The sequence below is a fragment of the Myotis nattereri genome (assembly GCF_964212035.1).
Source record: "Myotis nattereri genome assembly, chromosome: 2".
In the NCBI taxonomy this organism is placed as follows: Eukaryota; Metazoa; Chordata; class Mammalia; order Chiroptera; family Vespertilionidae; genus Myotis; species Myotis nattereri.
Window position 1 is genome coordinate 105,800,425 of NC_138076.1, and position 19,024 is coordinate 105,819,448.

Below are 19,024 nucleotides of genomic sequence, written 5' to 3' on the forward strand. Positions count from 1 at the left end.
GGAGGGGGAGGGAGGGAGGGAGGGGGAGAGAGAGAGAGAGAGAGAGAGAGAGAGAGAGAGAGAGAGAAAGAGAGAGAGAGAGAAAGAAACATCGATGTGAGAGAGGCACATTGATTGGTTGCTTCCCACATGGGCCCGGACTGGGGCTGGGGATCGAACCTGCAACCCAGGTATGTGCCCTTGACCAGGAAGTGAACCCGAGGCCTTTGGTGCATGGGCCAACACTCTACCACTGAGCATGCTGACCAGGGCAATTTAGTTGTGATTTTGATGTGGGCATGAGTGGAGATGAACACAGTGTTTACCTACTCCACCATCTTGGCCAGAAGTTCATTTACAGTATTTATTGAAGAAAATGCACATAAAAGTGAACCCACCAATTGAAACCTGTGTTGTTCAAGGATCTACTGTAGTTCACTTTTTAAGTTTTGAAAGATTTGTTCCTGTTTTTTCAGGAAGTAGAATACACTTTGAATCCATACTTATATTTAAAAGATCAAAGATGATGGGAGCATACACTTTGAATCCATACTTATATTTAAAAGATCAAAGATGATGGGAGCAGTTCACCAGCTAAATAAAAGGGTAGAGAGTCATCTCAGCATTAAATTGTGTAAATGTAAATGACCCGGTGATCAACATATACTTTAGCATAGTCAATGCTAAACATTTAATCTATGCTAACAAAACATGATCCCCATACAGAGGTGTGGGTAGACTGTGTGTTCATTGAGAGGAGTTTACAAAGGCAGGAACATGGTGAAATATGTATATGAGTGTCTTAGCTTTATTGTTTACTAGCAGAATGAAGTGATATTATTTAGTATTCCAGACCAATCATGGAGCTGTTTTTCTCTTCACCCCTACATTCATAGGCTCTATATTACTGGGGCTTTAGTAAAGAAATTAAACTGACTTTTAGGTAATATATTTATCTCTGTTGAGTTTTATTTTTTGGTTGCATGTGTTTTGTTGTTTTCTCTGTTGTCCCAAAACTCCCAACTGTAAACAGAAGTTAGTTACCAGCTATAATTTTGACCTGTCTTTTTCACTCTTTAAGTATTCATTCAGCAAAGTGTATGCTAGCGAAATACCTTTAGTATTACATGCAAAAAAAACCCTTTTTTTTAAAATCAGCAATCAGCTTTCTAACAACTCAGAGTAGTTAAACTGGACATGAGTTTTGTTAATTGCCTTTAAACTTATTTAGACTTATATATGTTTCCTAAAACATATTAGTTATTATATAATTAAATTCACATGTAGCTGCATCTGACTTTATGGTAGCTTATACCAACAAACTGCTGTAACTTTTTTATTCTTTGTCTTTTGAAATTTGATTTAGGTCATATGCTATGAACTAACAAACTCAAAGGTTTGAGGTTTGGTGATGAAATAAAACTGAAATATAGGGGAAAGACAAACAAAAATAGTTGTATTTAAAATAAGACTGTCAAACACTGATATCTGACCAGGTGTATTATTAGACCATGATGTACCATAGCTTGGAGGAAAGTCATCTGGAAAAAGTCAGATTTTAGCTAATCTTAGTCCTTTACTTCCTAGGCAAACTGGAACCGGGCTGAAGGAGAAAATGAATTCCAAATCCCTGGCAGAGCAAGATGCCCCTCTGACCAACTAAGGGAAGCCAGTGTCTCTGATGTGGGACAATTGGATCCTTCATTGGACCAAGGTAGTAAGGATATACGTCATAAAGGAAAACGGGGTAAGAAGGTAAGTAAATTAAGTAAAAGAGCAGTGAGGTCTGTGTATGTGTTCTAATCGAAGGTACCTTTAACCAGTTTCAATTATTTATAAGATCTTATCCCCATTTACTAAAAAAAATGGCACAACTTGTAGAGTTACAAAATGATTACTAGTAAACATAATTAGCAGCTTTAATATTTCCCTTTCCAAGTGTTTGTTACTTAAAGTGATTTAAAAGATATTCTATGTTTTGAGGGATAGATTTTTTTTTTGCAACTATTTGAAAGATTTTGATATTTACCTTAATGATGTACATACTTTTTTTTTTTTTTAAAATATATTTTATTGATTTTTTACAGAGAGGAAGGGAGAGAGATAGAGAGTTAGAAACATCGATGAGAGAGAAACATCGATCAGCTGCCTCCTGCACATCTCCTACTGGAGATATGCCCGCAACCCAGGTACATGCCCTTGACCGGAATCGAACCTGGGACCTTTCAGTCCGCAGGCCGACGCTCTATCCACTGAGCCAAACCGGTTTTGGCAATGTACATACTTTTTTGTTTTGTGTTGTTCTCAAACACAAACCTTCCTATATACACCAAGATCTTGGGGCTAGGTATGCTTTTTCTTAGACTGCCATTTTTATTCTTATTTCTTGATGGTCAACAAGACAGAGGATGGGTTATTTAACATATTTTGTAGTTATTTAGTGGTTTCTTCTTTCATTTCTTATATTCTGAGTATATGAGCCTATATAATAAAAGCCTAATATACCAAGTGTCCGGTCGTCCGGTCATCCATTCAACCAATCAAAGTGTAATATGCTAATGATATGCTAAGGCCATTCAACCGCTCACTATGATGTACACTGACCACCAAGGGGCAGACTGTCAGCTGATCAACCAGTCGCTATCACGTGCACTGACCACCAGGGGGAAGATGCTCCAACTGGTAGGTTAGCTTGCTGCTGGGGTCCAGCCTATCAGGACTGAGCGAGACAGGCCGGACAGGCCCTAAACCCTCCCACAATCCCTCCCTGGCTGGCTAACCTCCTGCGTCCCTCCACAGCCCCAATCACGCACTGGTGGGGTCTCTTGGCCTGGCCTGCACCCTCTCACAATCCAGGACCCCTCAGGGGATATCGGAGAGCTGGTTTCAGCCCGATCCCACAGGCCAGGCTGAGGGACCCCACTGGTTCATGAATTCGTGCACCAGGCCTCTAGTATGCTATAAGTGGTACATCAGGATTAGAGTTAGTAAATATTAAGTGCTAGAATGTTGAGCGTAGTGGGAAAAGTTTAAATTTTCATTTCAAGTAATTGACCATTCAGTGGGGAGGACCGGTCAGCAAAGAGATCATTTCTGTCTAGTGTGATTATTAGATGAAGGTACATAGATTGTATAGAAAGCTAGGTTGTACCTTCTCTCTAATGTACAACCTGGCCTCAGAAATAAGTGTGGGCATATTGTTGATGTGGGAAGCAATCGGGAGTTTTTACTTATGAGTGGCTTTTCGCCTGTGTAGAAGTTTTTAAGTGAAGTTCTCTTTGTATTTCTGTTGAGAAGTTTGGTTTTCAAGTTATAAGGTCTGAGTTAACTTGCTTCTAAGTTCTTAGAATGAATAAATTTAGTTTTGAGATTTTGAGTGTTGGCTCTAGCTCTCATAATAACTTGAATAATCAATGTACAGGTATTTCTGTGTTCCCATTTCTATTCAAATGGAATGGCAGGTTATTTTGTGTTTATATATTTTTACTTGCTTTTACTTGATTTCTGTCAAAACCAGTTTATTTGTATACATCCTTCCTCACTGATTGAGTCATTTAACAGAGATCTTCTAACCATGTACATACTAATATCTAGGGGTTTATAGCAGAGTGAAGGAACTCATAGTTAGTCAAGAAAAGAAAAATGTCATTTTAAATATGATTTGATAAATGCTGTACTGGAGGTACGTTGGTTTTTAAGTCTTACTTACCACTGGGACTATGTATAAGACCAGAAAGTTTTCAACTTCATGGCAGTTATGGTATTGCACTTTATACTATACAATGTAGTGGTAACTAGTTTGGCTGGAGATATTTCATTATTATATCTAATATTTGTTGTTTTAATATTTTAGTACATAAAACTTATACCTTTTCCCCTTAGTACCTTTCTGTTTCACATTTGAAACATGTTTACTATTCAGGGTAAAGGTACTTCAAGTGAAGAAGTCAATCTGAGTCACATGGTACCCTATGAGCCAGTTGCAGAAGAAAAAGCAAAGGAATTACCTGAATGGAGTGAGAAAGTGGCTCAAAACATTTTGTCAGGTATAACTTTTTCCCCTTTAATGTGAAACCTTTGGGACCCATAAAAGAGTATTTAGGAAGATAATGTTTTATATTTTCGTTCTAGGTTATCAGTTTATAAACACTTAAAACAAAAATTGAAGGAACATATTGACATATAGGTGTAAGTTCTTTTTCATCTATTCTCTTTTATTCTTGAGAAAATTGAGAGTGAAAAGCTTCAGGAATCTCCAAACAGTTCTGAACATAAAATTAGTTATTTTCCATTTCCCTTTGAAATTTCCTTTTAATCGTTTTATTTCCCCCCCCCCCCCTTCTTTCCTCTCAACAACCAAAAAATGGTAAGATATTCATCTGTCTTTGGAAGCAAAGCGGCACTCCCTTACCACACAGATGTGCAAGCAAGAAGATATAAGGATTACAGCCAAGCTGTTTGGAGAGTAGTCCCTACTATTTAATTGTGGTTACAATGGGCTTCAGACTAATTATTTTAAAACCAGAATGGTCATTGCTGATATATATCTTTCTTTTCTTTTTTTTTTAAATTAAATCTTTATTGTTCAGATTATTACAGTTGTTCTTCTTTTTTCCCCCCATAGCTCTCCTCCACCCAGTTCCCACCCCACCCTCTACCCTTACCCCTCCCACTGTCCTCATCCATAGGTATACGATTTTTGTCCAGTCTCTTCCTGCACCCTCACACCCCTTTCCCCCCAAACATTGTCAGTCCACTCCCTTTCTATGCCCCTGGTTCTATTATATTCACCAGTTTACTCTGTTCATCAGATTTTTTATTCACTTGATATTTAGATTCACTTGTTGATAGACATGTATTTGCTGTTCATAATTTTTATCTTTACCTTTTTCTTCTTCCTCTTCTTAAAGAATACCTTTCAGCATTTCATGTAATACTGGTTTGGTGGTGATGAACTCCTTTAACTTTTCCTTATCTGTGAAGCTCTTTATCTAACCTTCAATTCTGAATGATAGCTTTGCTGGATAAAGTAATCTTGGTTGTAGGTTCTTGCTATTCATCACTTTGAAAATTTCTTGCCACTCCCTTCTGGCCTGCATAGTTTCTGTTGAAAAATCAGCTGACAGTCGTATGGGTACTCCCTTGTAGGTAACTGACTGTTTTTCTCTTGCTGCTTTTAAGAGTCTCTCTTTGTCTTTTGCTCTCGGCATTTTAATTATGATGTGTCTTGGTGTGGTCCTCTTTGGATTCCTTTTGTTTGGGGTTCTCTGTGCTTCCTGGAGTTGTAAGTCTATTTCTTTCACCAGGTAGGGAAAGTTTTCTGTCATTATTTCTTCAAATAGGTTTTCAATATCTTGTTCTCTCTCTTCTTCTGGCACCCCTATAAAACGGATGTAGGTGCGCTTGAAGCTGTCCCAGAGGCTCCTTACACTATCTTCATATTTTTGGATTCTTTTTTCATTTTGCTTTTCTGGTTGGATATTTTTTGCTTCTTCGTATTTCAAATCTTTGACTTGATTCTTGGGATCCTCTTGTCTGCTGTTGGATCTCTATATATTCTTTATTTCAGTCAGTGTATGCTTAATTTCTAGTTGGTCTTTTTTCATATCCTCCACGGTCTCACTAAATTTATTGGCAGTTTCTAGAAAATTCTTGAAAAACCTTAAAAGTGTGGTTTTGAACTCTATATCCAGTAGTTTGCTTTCCTCCATTTCTGTCATTTGTGACCTGTTTCTTTGTCTCTGCATTTTGGCTGCTTCCCTGTGTTGATAGAGTGGCTTTGTGTGCTAGGTGTCCTGTAGGGCCCAGTGGCTCAGCCTCCCCAATTACCTGAGGTGGACACTATTGGTGCACCCCTTTGTGGGCTTTGTGCACAGTCTTGTTGTAGTTAAGCCTTGATTATTGTAGGTATCACTGGGAGGAATTGACCTCCAGGCCAGTTGGCTGTGAGAATCAGCTGTGTCTAAGGTGGGAGAACTTCTGTGCTGGAGACACCCTTCTGGGGCAAGACTTGCTTCAGTGGGGCTTTGGTGCTCACTGAGTCTGCCCCCTGAGTGTGTCCCTTATGGATCTGAGGAGTTGTAATCTGGATGGTCCCACTCTGACCACTGGGTACACTGGCTCTTGGATCTCTAAGGAGGTGCTAATTTAGCCTCTGCCTGAGGCTATCCAGCAGGTGCTACGAAGAGATCTGCAGATTCCTCTTCCTTGTTTGAGGTTTGGAGGTGCTCAGATGAGGCCCAGCTGTGAAGCAATGCAAGCTGCTGTGGGGCCTTGGGCCTTCTTTTGGAAGCTCGGGGTCTCTCTGACCCAGCTGCAGTTTGTTAGTTAATTTTCAGATTGCATCGGGCCAGGGCATTCATATGCAAAAGCCTCTGCCGCAGCTTTGGTGGGGTGGGGTCTCAGGGAATCAACAGGGAGGAGCAAGCAGCTATGGCTTATCCTCAGCCCTGCCCTAAGAGGCCCCGAATCTCAGTGTCCCACTAATCGCTGCAAGCACCTCTGAGAGAAAGCCGCCCTCGAGTTCCATCTGCTGCCAGACAGTCCAGTTTCTTCCTGTATGAGTCTGGGTCCCCATAGACTCAACCAGAACTGGAGTTCAGAGCAGTCGGGGGCTTGTGACTCCCTCCCGATTCAAAAAGACAGCTGCGTCCTCAGTTGCTAGCCCCTTTCCGCGTGCTCGAGCCTCCATACCGGTGCACTTTACTTCTGCACCTCCTCTGAATCTCAGTGTGCTTTTCTCTTTCCTTCTACTTGTAGAATTTCCACTCAGCCAGCCTTCCTGTAGTTCTGGATGATGTCCGTTTTGTCTTTTAGTTGTATTTTTGAAGTTGTTGTGGGAGGCAGCAATTTTGGGTGTTTACCTATGCCGCCATCTTGGTTTCTCTCTCTCTCTTTCTTTAATTAGTTAACATTTGAGCTTTTCAACTGTAATAGCTCTCAGATTTAGACCACCTACTTTAGTTTAAGAAAACATTGCCAGTCACTATTCAGTAAGACAAATTCATGACTCAATAATGGGATCTTCACCAATCATTTAAAAGACTATTGATACAGGTTTTCATCTTGTAGTAAAAATTCATTAAACTAATAAAGTTGTAGGAAATTGCCAACATGAAACCACCAAGCTAAAATAAGTGAAAAATAACCATTAGTTGGGAGTTAACAAATTATTTTGCCCAGTTTCAAAATGCTGCTTGAATCAAGAAGAAAAAATGAAGCCAATTTTTAAAAATATAATTGTAACAGTTAAAATTGACGCTTGAAAGAGATTTTCAAAGAAGTTGTAAAGAAAAACCTTTACTCTTACTACCTTGCCCCTTACCTTTACAGGCTGCTAAGCTGTTATTAGGTCAGTATTCATGTGTGCCTGTATCCACACTTATGTAGATAATTAAATTCAAAGGTTATTTTCTTTTCTTTTCTTTTTTCTTTTTTTTTCATTTTCTATGCCTAGTTTATTTCAAACAAATAGGAGGTGTATTGTTACCAAGGAGCTCAAGAAGGGCATGCCTTCCTCACGGAGCACTGTCTCTGGGAAGAAGGTGGCTGCCCTGCCCCTGAGCCCACAGTTACATCAGTTCAGGTTGGTTTCTGTCTGTGCCCACCCCAGTACCTTCCATGTACACTGGCAGCTTAACTTCATCTGGGTGCTCCACATCATGCAGGCACTCTCTCATGCTGGGGTCCAGCCCCAGCAGGTCCAGGGGTCCCCAAAGGTGTGGACGGAGTCGGTGAAGAAGGAATGACATGGAGGCAGCGTTCAGTTGATCAGCAGCCTAGCCAGAATCTCTAGCCAGGATCTCCAGCCAAATTCTGGTCTAGATCTCCAGCGAAGTTCTGGTTCGGATCTCCAGCCAGGTTCTGTGTCTGTGTTCTCTTGCTAGGTTCTGTCTCTAGGTTCTGAGGCCAGTTTCTGTCCAGGATCTTTTGCCATGTTCTGTCTCTAGGTTCTTCTCTAGGTTCTGTGTCTAAGTTCTGTGCCTCTTGGTTCTGTTTTCTAAGTTCTCTCTATTTTCTTAAGTTTTTTGAGTTTATACTGCTATAAGATTGTCCATTTACTATCACTTTGTAACAAATCATCCCACGTCTAATCTCATGAAACGACAAACATTTTTTTTTATGCTTAGGAATTCTTTGGGCCAGGTATTCAAAAAGGTCATAGCAAGGATGGCTTATATCTGCTTCATGATGTTAGGGCCTTAGCTAGGAAGACTCAGGCTGACTAGTAACTCAATAACTTGGGGGCTGACATCATTTGAAGCTCCTTCACTCACACATCTGGCATCCAGTTTGGGAGAACTCAAAATCTAGGACTGCCAAATATAGTGCTTACACATGGCTTTTCCATGCAGCTTGACTTCAGCATGAAGGCCTTAAGCTGGTCTGGCTTCTCTGTGATAGCTCAGAGTTTCAAGCATGAATGGTCCAGCAAGCAGGCAGAAGCTGCATTACCCTTTCTGACATTTTCTTGGAAATTTCCAACGTCACTCATTACAAGCAAATAACAAACCTGTCTAGGTTCAAGGGGATGTGACATAGATTCCACTTCTTAATGGGAAGAATGTCAAGATTATGTTGAAAGAAAATGTGGAATAAGAGACACTGTTTTGGGGCATCTTTAGAAAATACCACATACCGCAAAGTCTTAGGCCTCCCAGGTACTACACAGATTCTACAGGCTAGTTCTACTCAAGGAAGTGAAGCATCTTTAGAACCATCTAATCCTGGGGAGAGATCTCTTTAGAGCTTTCAGAAGAACTCTCAGTGTCTTCAGGCTTAACTCTTTTCTTTTTCATGCTATACCCTGAGGTCTAGAGATCTAGGAATACCCCTAACAGTTGGTGACATTAAAACCATTTAAATGCCAATCAGAGTATATGTCTCTTATGTGCTTTTTAATAAGTGGATGAAATACCATTAGCTCACCAAATACTTAAGGCTCAAGTGACAAAGAGGTGCAGAAAATACTAAAGATTTACTCTAGGGAAAATTATCTGGTTTGTCAAGAGACTATTTCTACCTGACTCATGCAGATTCTGTACAAAGATGAGTAACCAAGTATCCAAATTGAGCTCATTCATCATAGCCCAAGATTGATTCCTGTTCACTTGTCAAAGGATAAGTAAAATTAGTAAAATTTATAGTCTTGTTTTAAAAATGTAAAAGGTGAAAAAAGTTAACTGCTTAAAATTTACCTGTGTAGCCCTGACCGGTTTGGCTCAGTGGATAGAGCATCGGCCTGCGGATTGAAAGGTCCCAGGTTCGATTCCGGCCAAGGGCATGTACCTTGGTTGCGGGTGCATCCCCAGTAGGAGGTGTGCAAGAGGCAGCTGATCGATGTTTCTCTCTCATTGATGTTTCTAACTCTCTATCCCTCTCTCTTCCTCTCTGTGAAAAATCAATAAAATATATTTAAAAAAAAAATTTACCTGTGTAGAATATTGGCTTGAGAAGTCTAGACTTATGTTTTAAAAAGGCAGCTATCAAACATTTTAGATGGAGTAGAGTCTAGTAAGCTAATTTGGGAGGAGGTAGAGGATTGGTGATAATAAACTGATTTGAGTTACATCATTTTAAGTCATCTGCCAACCTCTCACTTATTCAGCAAACATTCATGGCTGGCTATATCTTAGCATTAACTGGGTGCATAGGATGCAAACATGGATAGAATAAATCTATATCTGGCATTATACATGCCATTTAAAAGCTCTTAATGGCTACTAATGAAATGCTATATTCCTTATCTTCTATTGCAATGTCTACAGTTTGAATGTATTTATCACCTCTGTTATGCTTTTCCATGGTGATGGCTTATTTATAATTTGCATCTAGTATTTCTCATTAGTCCCATGACTTTTCATTTATCTCATTTCCATTTTTTTTCTCTCATTCATTAATGGAATTCTTCCCTCATTTTTTATAGAGTTGCGTCGTAGTTGTTTAGTCTACTTGAGCTCTCCTTTGTTTCATTGTCACTTATTTTATGGTATTGTTGTATTGGAAATCAGTGAGCTAAACAAAGGACGCCTTAATCAGTAAGCCAAATTTGGAGTCTTTATTATGCCAGTGGTCTGAGGAATTTCCTCTCAAAGTCTTGAGCCAAAAAAACATGGAGGAAATTTTCCCTTTATACTTCCCCATTGTCTTTGTCTCCCAAATATGGGATGGGACTTCCAGACCTTTCACAGGCTTTGAAAAAACCCTAGTGCTGGGATGGGGCAGTGAGACTATATCTCAAGGCCTGGCGCTAGTATTGCTAACTCCGTCTGGGGGTTGTATTGTTCATGGTTTATGGCCTTTCTAAAATGGGAGTAGTGCTTAACAGGTCTTGCAAGACAGGACAATTAAGAGGGAGCAGTGACTAGAGTCAGACTGTAGGCCGATAGAATGTACATTAGATTACTGGCACAGACTCAGAAGGACAGGATGGAGTCAGTCCTTTCAAGGCCCATTTTTCAGTATCTCACTCTTCCTCTCTCAAGTTCACCTGGTTTTTACTTCTTAAAACTTCTCAACCTACAACTTAACTCTAGAAACACATTTTTTTTTTTTTACTAGACATCTTCAATTCCTTTATTGTTGTGGGAACTCATGGATGAAACCTGTTTGCCTGAGTTTGAGATCTGATCCTCTCCCAAGGGTAGGACACTGGTGGCAGGGTTAGAACTGAAAGTAGACATGTTTACTGAAACAGGAAAAGAAATATATCAGTTTTTCTAATCAGTTATATTTGGCATATTTTGTTGCTAGCGTTTTAAAATAGTAATGGTTTTCACATGATCACTGGATACTTGCTCACTCATAGGCTGAAGTAGTAAGAACCATGCAACAGACCTAGGCAGGACATAAGTATTTTACATGTCTAATTTTAAAAACTAGATTCAGGGTATTGCTAAAAAGGATATAGTTAAAATTATAAGCTCTCTCCAGGGCAGGGTAACACTTTCCGCCCCCTCTTAAGAGGAACCTTTCTCCTTGTGCATTTTTTCTTGCTTCTCCCATTTCCTTCCCACTTCTTCACCCACATGCCCCTTGGGGGCCTATTCACTAGAGAAGTCTCTGCCATCCTGCTATCCCTCTGACAGTCTCTTTTATTCATGCTGCAAGAAGCCCAAGCAAAGCAAAGGACTAGAGCAGCTGTGGGCAAACTACGGCCCGCAGGCCGAATCCGGCCCGTTTGAAATAAATAAAACTAAAAAAAAAAAAGACCGTACCCTTTTATGTAATGATGTTTACTTTGAGTTTATATTAGTTCACACAAACACTCCATCCATGCTTTTGTCCCGGCCCTCCGGTCCAGTTTAAGAACCCACTGTGGCCCTCGAGTCAAAAAGTTGGCCCACCCCTGGACTAGAGCCTACTCTCATGAGAAATGGTTACACCAACTAGGCCTCTCAGTTTTCTTCTCTCTAGGTTTTTTCTTCTCATGCATTCCTTCAGTGATCTCATGTCTTTGTCATTTACGTTCATGTTGCAAGCTAAAAAGTGCTGGGACTCCAAGGTTTGGGTTTAAGATTGAGGGAGCAACAGGGCCCCCTGTCATATGCCTTTAGACTAAAGCAAGCAAGCAAGAGGTCTGCTTGGTGTTTGAGATATAGATTCTTTGGTTTCCAGTTAGCATTCTTTGTGTCTATTACCCTAAAGGACTCCATGGGGAGAACATGGTGCTTGGACTAAGGCAAAAAGAACAAGGATATCTGAGTCTTCTAGCCAAATACTATCTTAATGGCACCCACTACCCCAAATTAGTCCCTAACAATAGTATATTGTGGTGCACAGATACACCTATAAGCTGCAGTGGCAGCAAACAGTGGTACAGAATTCTTTTTTTAAAAAAATATATTTTATTGATTTTTTACAGAGAGGAAGGGAGAGAAATAGAGAGTTAGAAACATCGATGAGAGAGAAACATCGATCAGCTGCCTCCTGCACATCTCCTACTGGGGATATGCCCGCAACCCAGGTACATGCCCTTGACCGGAATCGAACCTGGGACCTTTCAGTCCGCAGGCCGACGCTCTATCCACTGAGCCAAACCGGTTTCGGCCAGAATTCTTATTGAGTGGTATAAGTATTAAAGATGAATTTACTTAGTAAATGTGTATATTCCAGACAGAAAACTGTAAGTGCAAAAAGTTGGCTTGAAAATTTATGGCATGTTTGGAATCTGATATTTGAACTCCTTGGATTTTTTCCTGCTGATCAGTTAGTTATTAAAGGGTTTAAAGGTATAATCACCCTATAATATTATCCATTTTAAAATTATCTTTTAAAAGGTGCTTCCTGGGTAAGTTGGGGTTTAGTTAAAGGTGCTGAATTTACTGGCAAAGCAATCCAGAAAGGAGCTTCTAAACTCCGAGAACGGATTCAACCAGAAGAAAAACCGGCGGAAGTTAGTCCAGCTGTGACCAGGGGACTTCATATAGCAAAGCAGGCTACAGGAGGAGCAGCGAAAGTCAGTCAGTTCCTGGGTAAGATGATTTTAGATGGCTTTACTTCTTTTCAGTTAAATGACAAATAATCTCTTAATTCAAGTTAATCTGAATGCTCAATTTAGTTTATCTTTAAGAGTAAAGAATTAGAACAAAGCAGTTTCATCTTTCAAGTCATAGTTGAATCTATAGACCAGCAACATCAACCTATCAGAGCCTTAACAATATTTCTGAAATTGACATACTGATTCAGAATCTGCATTTTTTTGAGCTCCCTAGGTGATTTTTACTTGCGTATAAAAAGTTTGAGAAACACTGGTTAAAGGGTTGTTTTGATCATGTTAGAGAAGAGAGCATCTGTATCTTTGAAAAGGAATGGTCCTGAATATGTGTTTACTATCCTTGAATATGACACATTTTTTAAATAATATTTTTTATTGATTTTATTTTCTATTTTTAATATATATATATTTTTATTGATTCAGGGAGGAAGGGAGAGGGAGAGATAGAAGCATCAAGCATTGATCAGCTGCCTCCTGCACAACCCCCACTGGGGATTGAGCCCGAAACCCAGGCATGTGCCCTGACCAGGAATCTAACCATGACCTCCTGGTTCATAGGTTGGTGCTCAACCACTGAGCCACACTGGTTAGGCAAATATGACACATTCTTTTAAGGACTGTTCACTGCATGGTAGTTGAGGGTCAAGAGAAAGGGATATATTGTTTGAATAAAGCTGATTTAGTGATTCTGGTGTCAGCCTTCCCAAGCAATATGCTTCTACCTACCCTTTGACAGCTCTAAAGTTTGGTATTTTAAGACAGATAGCTTCTTAGAGATTATCTTTAAATTTTGTAAGATTATCTTTTTGTTATCTAGTTTTCTTTTGAATCAGATTTTGGTTTGTTTACTTTTATGTAGATTTAAATACTTTACTACTATTTCAGTGAGATATCTGTGGACATGGAGAAAAAATACAAATACCCTTAGCTGGAAAACCCGAAAGGTGGATCTACCACCTTGCATTGCAGCAATCAGATAGAAAAGGTAGATCCTTCTCTCTCTTTTTGAAAAAAAAAAAAAAATTTATATATATATATATATATATATATATATATTTATTGATTTTAGAGAGGAAGGGAGAGAGAGATAGAAATATCAATGATGAGAGAGAATCATTGATCAGCTGCCTCCTGCATGCCCCCCACTGGGGATTGAGCCCGCAACCTAGGTATGTGCCCTTGACTAAAATGAAACCTGGGACCCTTCAGTCCTCAGGCCGATGCTCTATCCACTGAGCCACACCAGCTAGGACAGATCCTTCTCTTTTAAGCAAATTGCCAAAAAGAACACATATTTGAAGCAGGATTCAAAATATCAGTAGGCTCTGAAGACACATCCTTAAACCAAACAATAGACTTTGTTTAAAAAATAGCCAGCCTTGGTTCTTATCCTTAAACAGAAATGGTAATATGCAGTAAAACAACTTTAGATGCTTGTGTAAGAATTTTATTAAAGTAGAGTGGTAAAATCAAGGGAAGAATACATTATTTCAAAAGTTGGTTTTTTTTTTATGATTATGTAGTTGATGGAGTTTGCACTGTAGCAAATTGTGTTGGGAAGGAACTAGCTCCACATGTCAAGAAGCACGGAAGCAAACTTGTTCCAGAATCACTTAAAAAAGACAGAAATGGGAAGTCTCCCCTGGATGGTGCTATGGTCGTGGCAGCAAGTAGTGTTCAAGGTAACAGAAAGGCCAGAAATTTAAACTAGGAAAGTCTATTTGCTATAGGCTACTTTTACTTACTTTTAAATATATTTGCAGGATTTTCAACTGTCTGGCAGGGATTGGAATGTGCTGCTAAATGCATTGTTAACAATGTTTCAGCAGAAACAGTACAAACTGTCAGATACAAGTAAGTTGAATTTTATATTTTTAATTTGTATTTATTCATTTTTTTTAGTATTTCTTACTGCTTTCAGAGAGGAAGGAAGAGGGAGAGAGAAATATATAAACATCAGTGATGAGAGAGCATCATTGATTGGCTGCTATCTGCATGTCCCACACCCGAGAATTGAGCCCATAACCCAGACATATGACCTGAGCAGGAATCAAATTGGGATCTCCTGTTTCTAGGTCAATGCTCAACCACTGAGCACACCAACCAGGCCAAATTTTAATGATTAAATCTCTTACAGCATTTGTAAAATCCAGCACAGTTAAAATGATTATGTAGTTATCTTTATTAAGTATCTGAGACCTTTTTTTTACTTGTTATTTTTCTTAAGGAGAAGAATATTTTTAGCAAATAATAGAATTACTGTGATTTTTGCCTTACATTACTAATTGTTATAAATAGCTTTTCATCATCAATGCAAAAGAATAGATTATTTTTATAAAGCCTGGAGTTTTTGTATACCTTATTAACTGCATGTTCTTGATGGGTGATGTTTGTCTGTAGTTTTGATAGGAAAATTGAATTATAATTAAGCTATTGTGTCTTGTAAATATTAGCTCTTTATGTATATCTTATTTGAATCTACCACTATACATTTGTATTGGAATGGACAGATTGTATGTCTTCTATTACATATATTAACTAGGGACCCAGTGCACAAATTTGTGCACCTTGAAAGGAACTGTGGGTTGCAAGGCTGCGGTGGGCATGGGCAGGTTTTGGCCCATCCTCCATGCCCCCGTGGAGCCCCTCCCGCTGTGGCCCCTGGTCCCCTGTCTGCTGGCAGCCCTGCTTTCGCCACTGCCGCTCCCACGCGCTAATGGTACTGGCCCCGCTTGCACCCACTGATGGCACGGAGCGATTGGGGCCGGCACCAGCAGTAGGTGCAAGCGGGTCCGGCGCCTATAGCGGATGTGAGAGGCAGCTGCCGGCCCCGATCACCCCTCAGGAGCCAGAGGAGGTGGAGAAGCCATGAGGGGCGATTGGGACCAACAGCCACCTCTTGCACCCACTGACGGTGCTGAGCAATCAGGGCTGGTGCCAGGCGCTGTCAGTGGGTACAAGTGGCGGCTCCAGTGCTGGCAGCGGGTGCAAGCGGGGCCGATGCTGGCAGCAGGTGCAAGCACAGGACAGGACCGTGGTGCATGGGAGCAAAGAATTTTTAGTAACCACCAGAGGCTTGCCCCGATAATAGCGACTGGCGCCCTGCCCTAGCCTGGTGCCCCCGCTCACCTGCTCCATCATCCCACCGCGGCCAATGCCCACCATGTTCCCCGCTCTGCTGCTTGCTGCCAATGCGCGTCATGTTCCATGCGCGCGCCCTCTGGTGGTCAGTGCACATCATAGCAACCGGTTGTTTGGTTGTTTGGTTGTTCCGCCGTTTGGTCTGTTTGCATATTAGCCTTTTATTATATAGGATGAATGGACAGAGAAGTTAATGATTTGCCCAAGCTCATCTGGTTAGTGTTGTTATTAAAGATGAGACTTAAAACAGGATCTTCTGATTTTGCCTCTTTATTCTGTTTTTATAAGTACTAGAAGAATCAACTTCTAAAAATTTAATCTAGAATAAAGGACCTCAGTTGCTTTCTTAGTTTTGAATTAGTTTAGATCTTAATATTTAATGTTTTTTAAAGAAAAAAGTAATAATGGTGTTCTCAACTCTTAGCTATTTGTGTTAATTATCTACTCACTGACAACATTCGAATTCATACTTTTGTAACAGACATTGTGCTTAGTGCTTTTCATGTGTACTGTATTATTTAATCTTTCATGCTATTATCTCCATTTTACAGATGAGGAAACCAAAGCATAGAGATGTTAAATACCTTGTTAAAAATTATACCCCCAGTAAGTAGTAGAGCTGGGATATAAGCCGGGTGACCTTTGTCATGCAGTGTCAGAGAATGGTATGAGGGTACCATTTTCCTTGGTGGGACTTCTGTGTAAGTTTAGTATTTAGAATTATTTTTCACCACTGCCTAGCATGTATTTATTTTTGTTTATTTATATATATTTTTGCTTGTTTGTTAATCCTTACCTGAGGACATTTTTCCATTGATTTTTAGAGAGAGTGGAAGGGAGGGGGAGGGAAAGAGAAACATCAATGTGACAGACACATTGATGGTTACCTCCCACATATGGCTGGGGGGATCGAGCCTGCAGCCAAGGTACATGCCCTTGAATGGAATCTAACTCATGACCCTTCAGTCTGCAGACCGATGCTCTATCCACTGACCCAAACTGGCTAGGATGCCTAGCATGTATTTAGATTCCTTCCCACCACAGTACATTACCACTGGCTTAGGAAATACTAACTTAATTTCCTAACTTGATTTGATTTGTTCATTCTGAGACATGCATACCTTTGAAATAAAGCAAGTTGGCACATCATCTTGGACTGTCAATTTTATCAAAAGATTAGAAAAGAAAATACAGGCAAGATGGCGGCGGTATAGGCAGACGCGTCCCAGGTCGTGTCCCGGAGCAAATGGAGTGAGCAGCTGAAACTAGTAACATCCACCACGAATTGGCGAAATTGCTCAGCTGGTGAGACGGTTTGCAGCCGGGAAGAGCAGAACTCCCCTGGAAAGGTAAAAAACCCAGGGATTTGGGCAGGAAAGTTTGCCAGACCTCTGAACCCAGAGAGTCGGAGGGAGACCGCGCGGCAGCCGCGTCCCTTGGGACAGGCACAGCCCCTGACAGGGGAAAGGAGAACCGCGGGATTCCTGGCGCCGGGGGAATTGAGAGCTGGGTTCTGTGATCACAGAGGACTGAGCCTAAACGGGGCAGCCTGAAGAGCTGACCAGACCATGCAATCCCGGTAAGAGAAGAAGCTTACAGAAACCAAGCCTTTTCCGTTTCCGCGGCCGGCGTTTGTTTGTTTGCTTTCACTGAATCCTGTTCATGGGACATTTCGGATACAGACACTCACCTGTGCTGAAGAGAGGGAGAGTGTGCGGAGGAGTGGAATCTGCGGAGAGACTGAGGAGAGAGGGGGGCCGGGAGAGGTGGCAGTGAATTGAGTGCTGAGACACCCCGAGCCCAGGTCTGGGGCAGACATTCTCTCCCGAGAGTGAGACTCCTCCCCCCAGCCCCCAGGCAAGGAGCACAGCCACACCCAGATTCCACCCTGTAGGAGATCAAGGATTAAAATAACCTGATCAGTCCCTGGGAGTTAACAGGGTCTGGCCTATAGAGGGATTTTCAATCCCAGCAACAACACAGCGCCGGTAACTAACTATTACGCAGCCAGCTCTGGGCAGTGAACCTCCACTGGACAGAGAGGCCCTATAGCCTCAGAGGCCAACCCCAGAACACTGCCACCCAGAGGCTGACCCACAAACTGACTCTTTGCTAAACACAAAATAAGGCAGTCTGGGAAACAAATGCGGCTTGCTTTAAAATAAGGACTGTGGTTTACAACACAGAGGAACAGTGTATCGCAGGGAAACTCAACACTCTCCTGGATACCTGGCAGGTCTAAGGCGAGCCACACTGAAGAATAGAAGAACCGAAGGACCTTCACTACTGCAATTTTTTTTTTCTTTTTTCACCTTTTAACTAAGAAATCAATTTTTTTTCCTCTTTTTTCTTTTTTTTTCCTTTTTTTTCTTTCTTCTTTTTTCCATCACCTGATTTTACCCTCTTAATTACTACCTTCTTATTTTTAACCAGTATTATTACTGCTACCATTTTACCATTTTTTTTAAAGTGCCATTTTATTTTCTCTTTATTTTATTTTGGGATTAGTGTTCTCCATTCTATTTTCATCGTTATATTATTGGTTGTTTCTAGTTTGCATTCATCCCCAGGGAGCTGTTGCTGGAATTTGTTGGGATTAATGGCTGTTCTATAGGAGTATTCTCCTCATATAAAAAAGTCTCTTCCCCTCTTCCACTTCATTCTCTCTTTTCGCTCTTTTTTTTTCTTTTCTTTTCTTTTCTTTTCTCGCTTTTATTTTCCCCCCTCCTTTTTCCAAATTTCATTTTTGCACTCCTTTTTTTGGTCTCTACTTTTCTTTTCTTTTTTCTCTTTTATCTTTTTCTCTTCCTTCTTCCTTATCCCCTAATTCTCTTAATTCAGGTGGTCACCTTTATTTGGGGTTATTAATATCGTAAATATATTTGTGTATAGTGCCTGGTACGTGGTGCCTTGTTGTGTTGTATTTTGTGCCTTTAAATCAATGCAGCAGATCCAAGCAACAGCAACCTCCTGAGCACCAACACCCTCTGCTGAGGAACAGCAGCTGCACGTGAAACCTCGCCCCACCAGCCAGAAGAGCCACCACAGCTGTGAACAGCACCCACCAGAGGAGCTGCTGCAAACTGAAGAGCAGGTGCTACCGCAACCGCCCGAAGAGCAACCACAGACCAAGAGTCACTGCCACCAAGGGAGCAACCACTGAACGACTCAACGTCTAGATATGTCAGTGAGATCAAACATGGGTAGACAAAGAAACCCCCAAAGGAAAGAGAAGGAGGACTCTCCAGAAAAGCAGCTAAGTAATACAGAGGCATGCAACATGACAGAAAAAGAATTCAGAATAAGGATCCTAGAGTGCATAAACCGGATGGAGGAAAAAATCGACAACCTCTGCAAGAAGGTAGAAGAAACAGATGAAAAAATCAACAACTTAAGTAAGACCCAAGA

At 40.7% G+C, this 19,024-nt stretch overlaps 1 protein-coding gene across 3 annotated transcripts in view; it reads left to right on the forward strand.

Moving 5' to 3' along the window:
* The window catches only part of SPART (spartin), a 76,722-nt gene that overhangs the window by 38,504 nt on the left and 19,194 nt on the right, over window positions 1–19,024 (forward strand). For all 3 annotated transcript variants that reach the window (XR_013995542.1, XM_081083512.1, XM_081083513.1), the window contains 5 exons: window positions 1,567–1,734; window positions 3,902–4,025; window positions 12,258–12,452; window positions 13,999–14,157; window positions 14,239–14,329. Coding sequence is in view for 2 of the 3 variants with exons in the window: in XM_081083512.1 (XP_080939638.1) it covers window positions 1,567–1,734; window positions 3,902–4,025; window positions 12,258–12,452; window positions 13,999–14,157; window positions 14,239–14,329 (737 nt within the window). In the remaining variant the exon portion in view is untranslated. The remainder of the gene's footprint in view (window positions 1–1,566; window positions 1,735–3,901; window positions 4,026–12,257; window positions 12,453–13,998; window positions 14,158–14,238; window positions 14,330–19,024) is intronic.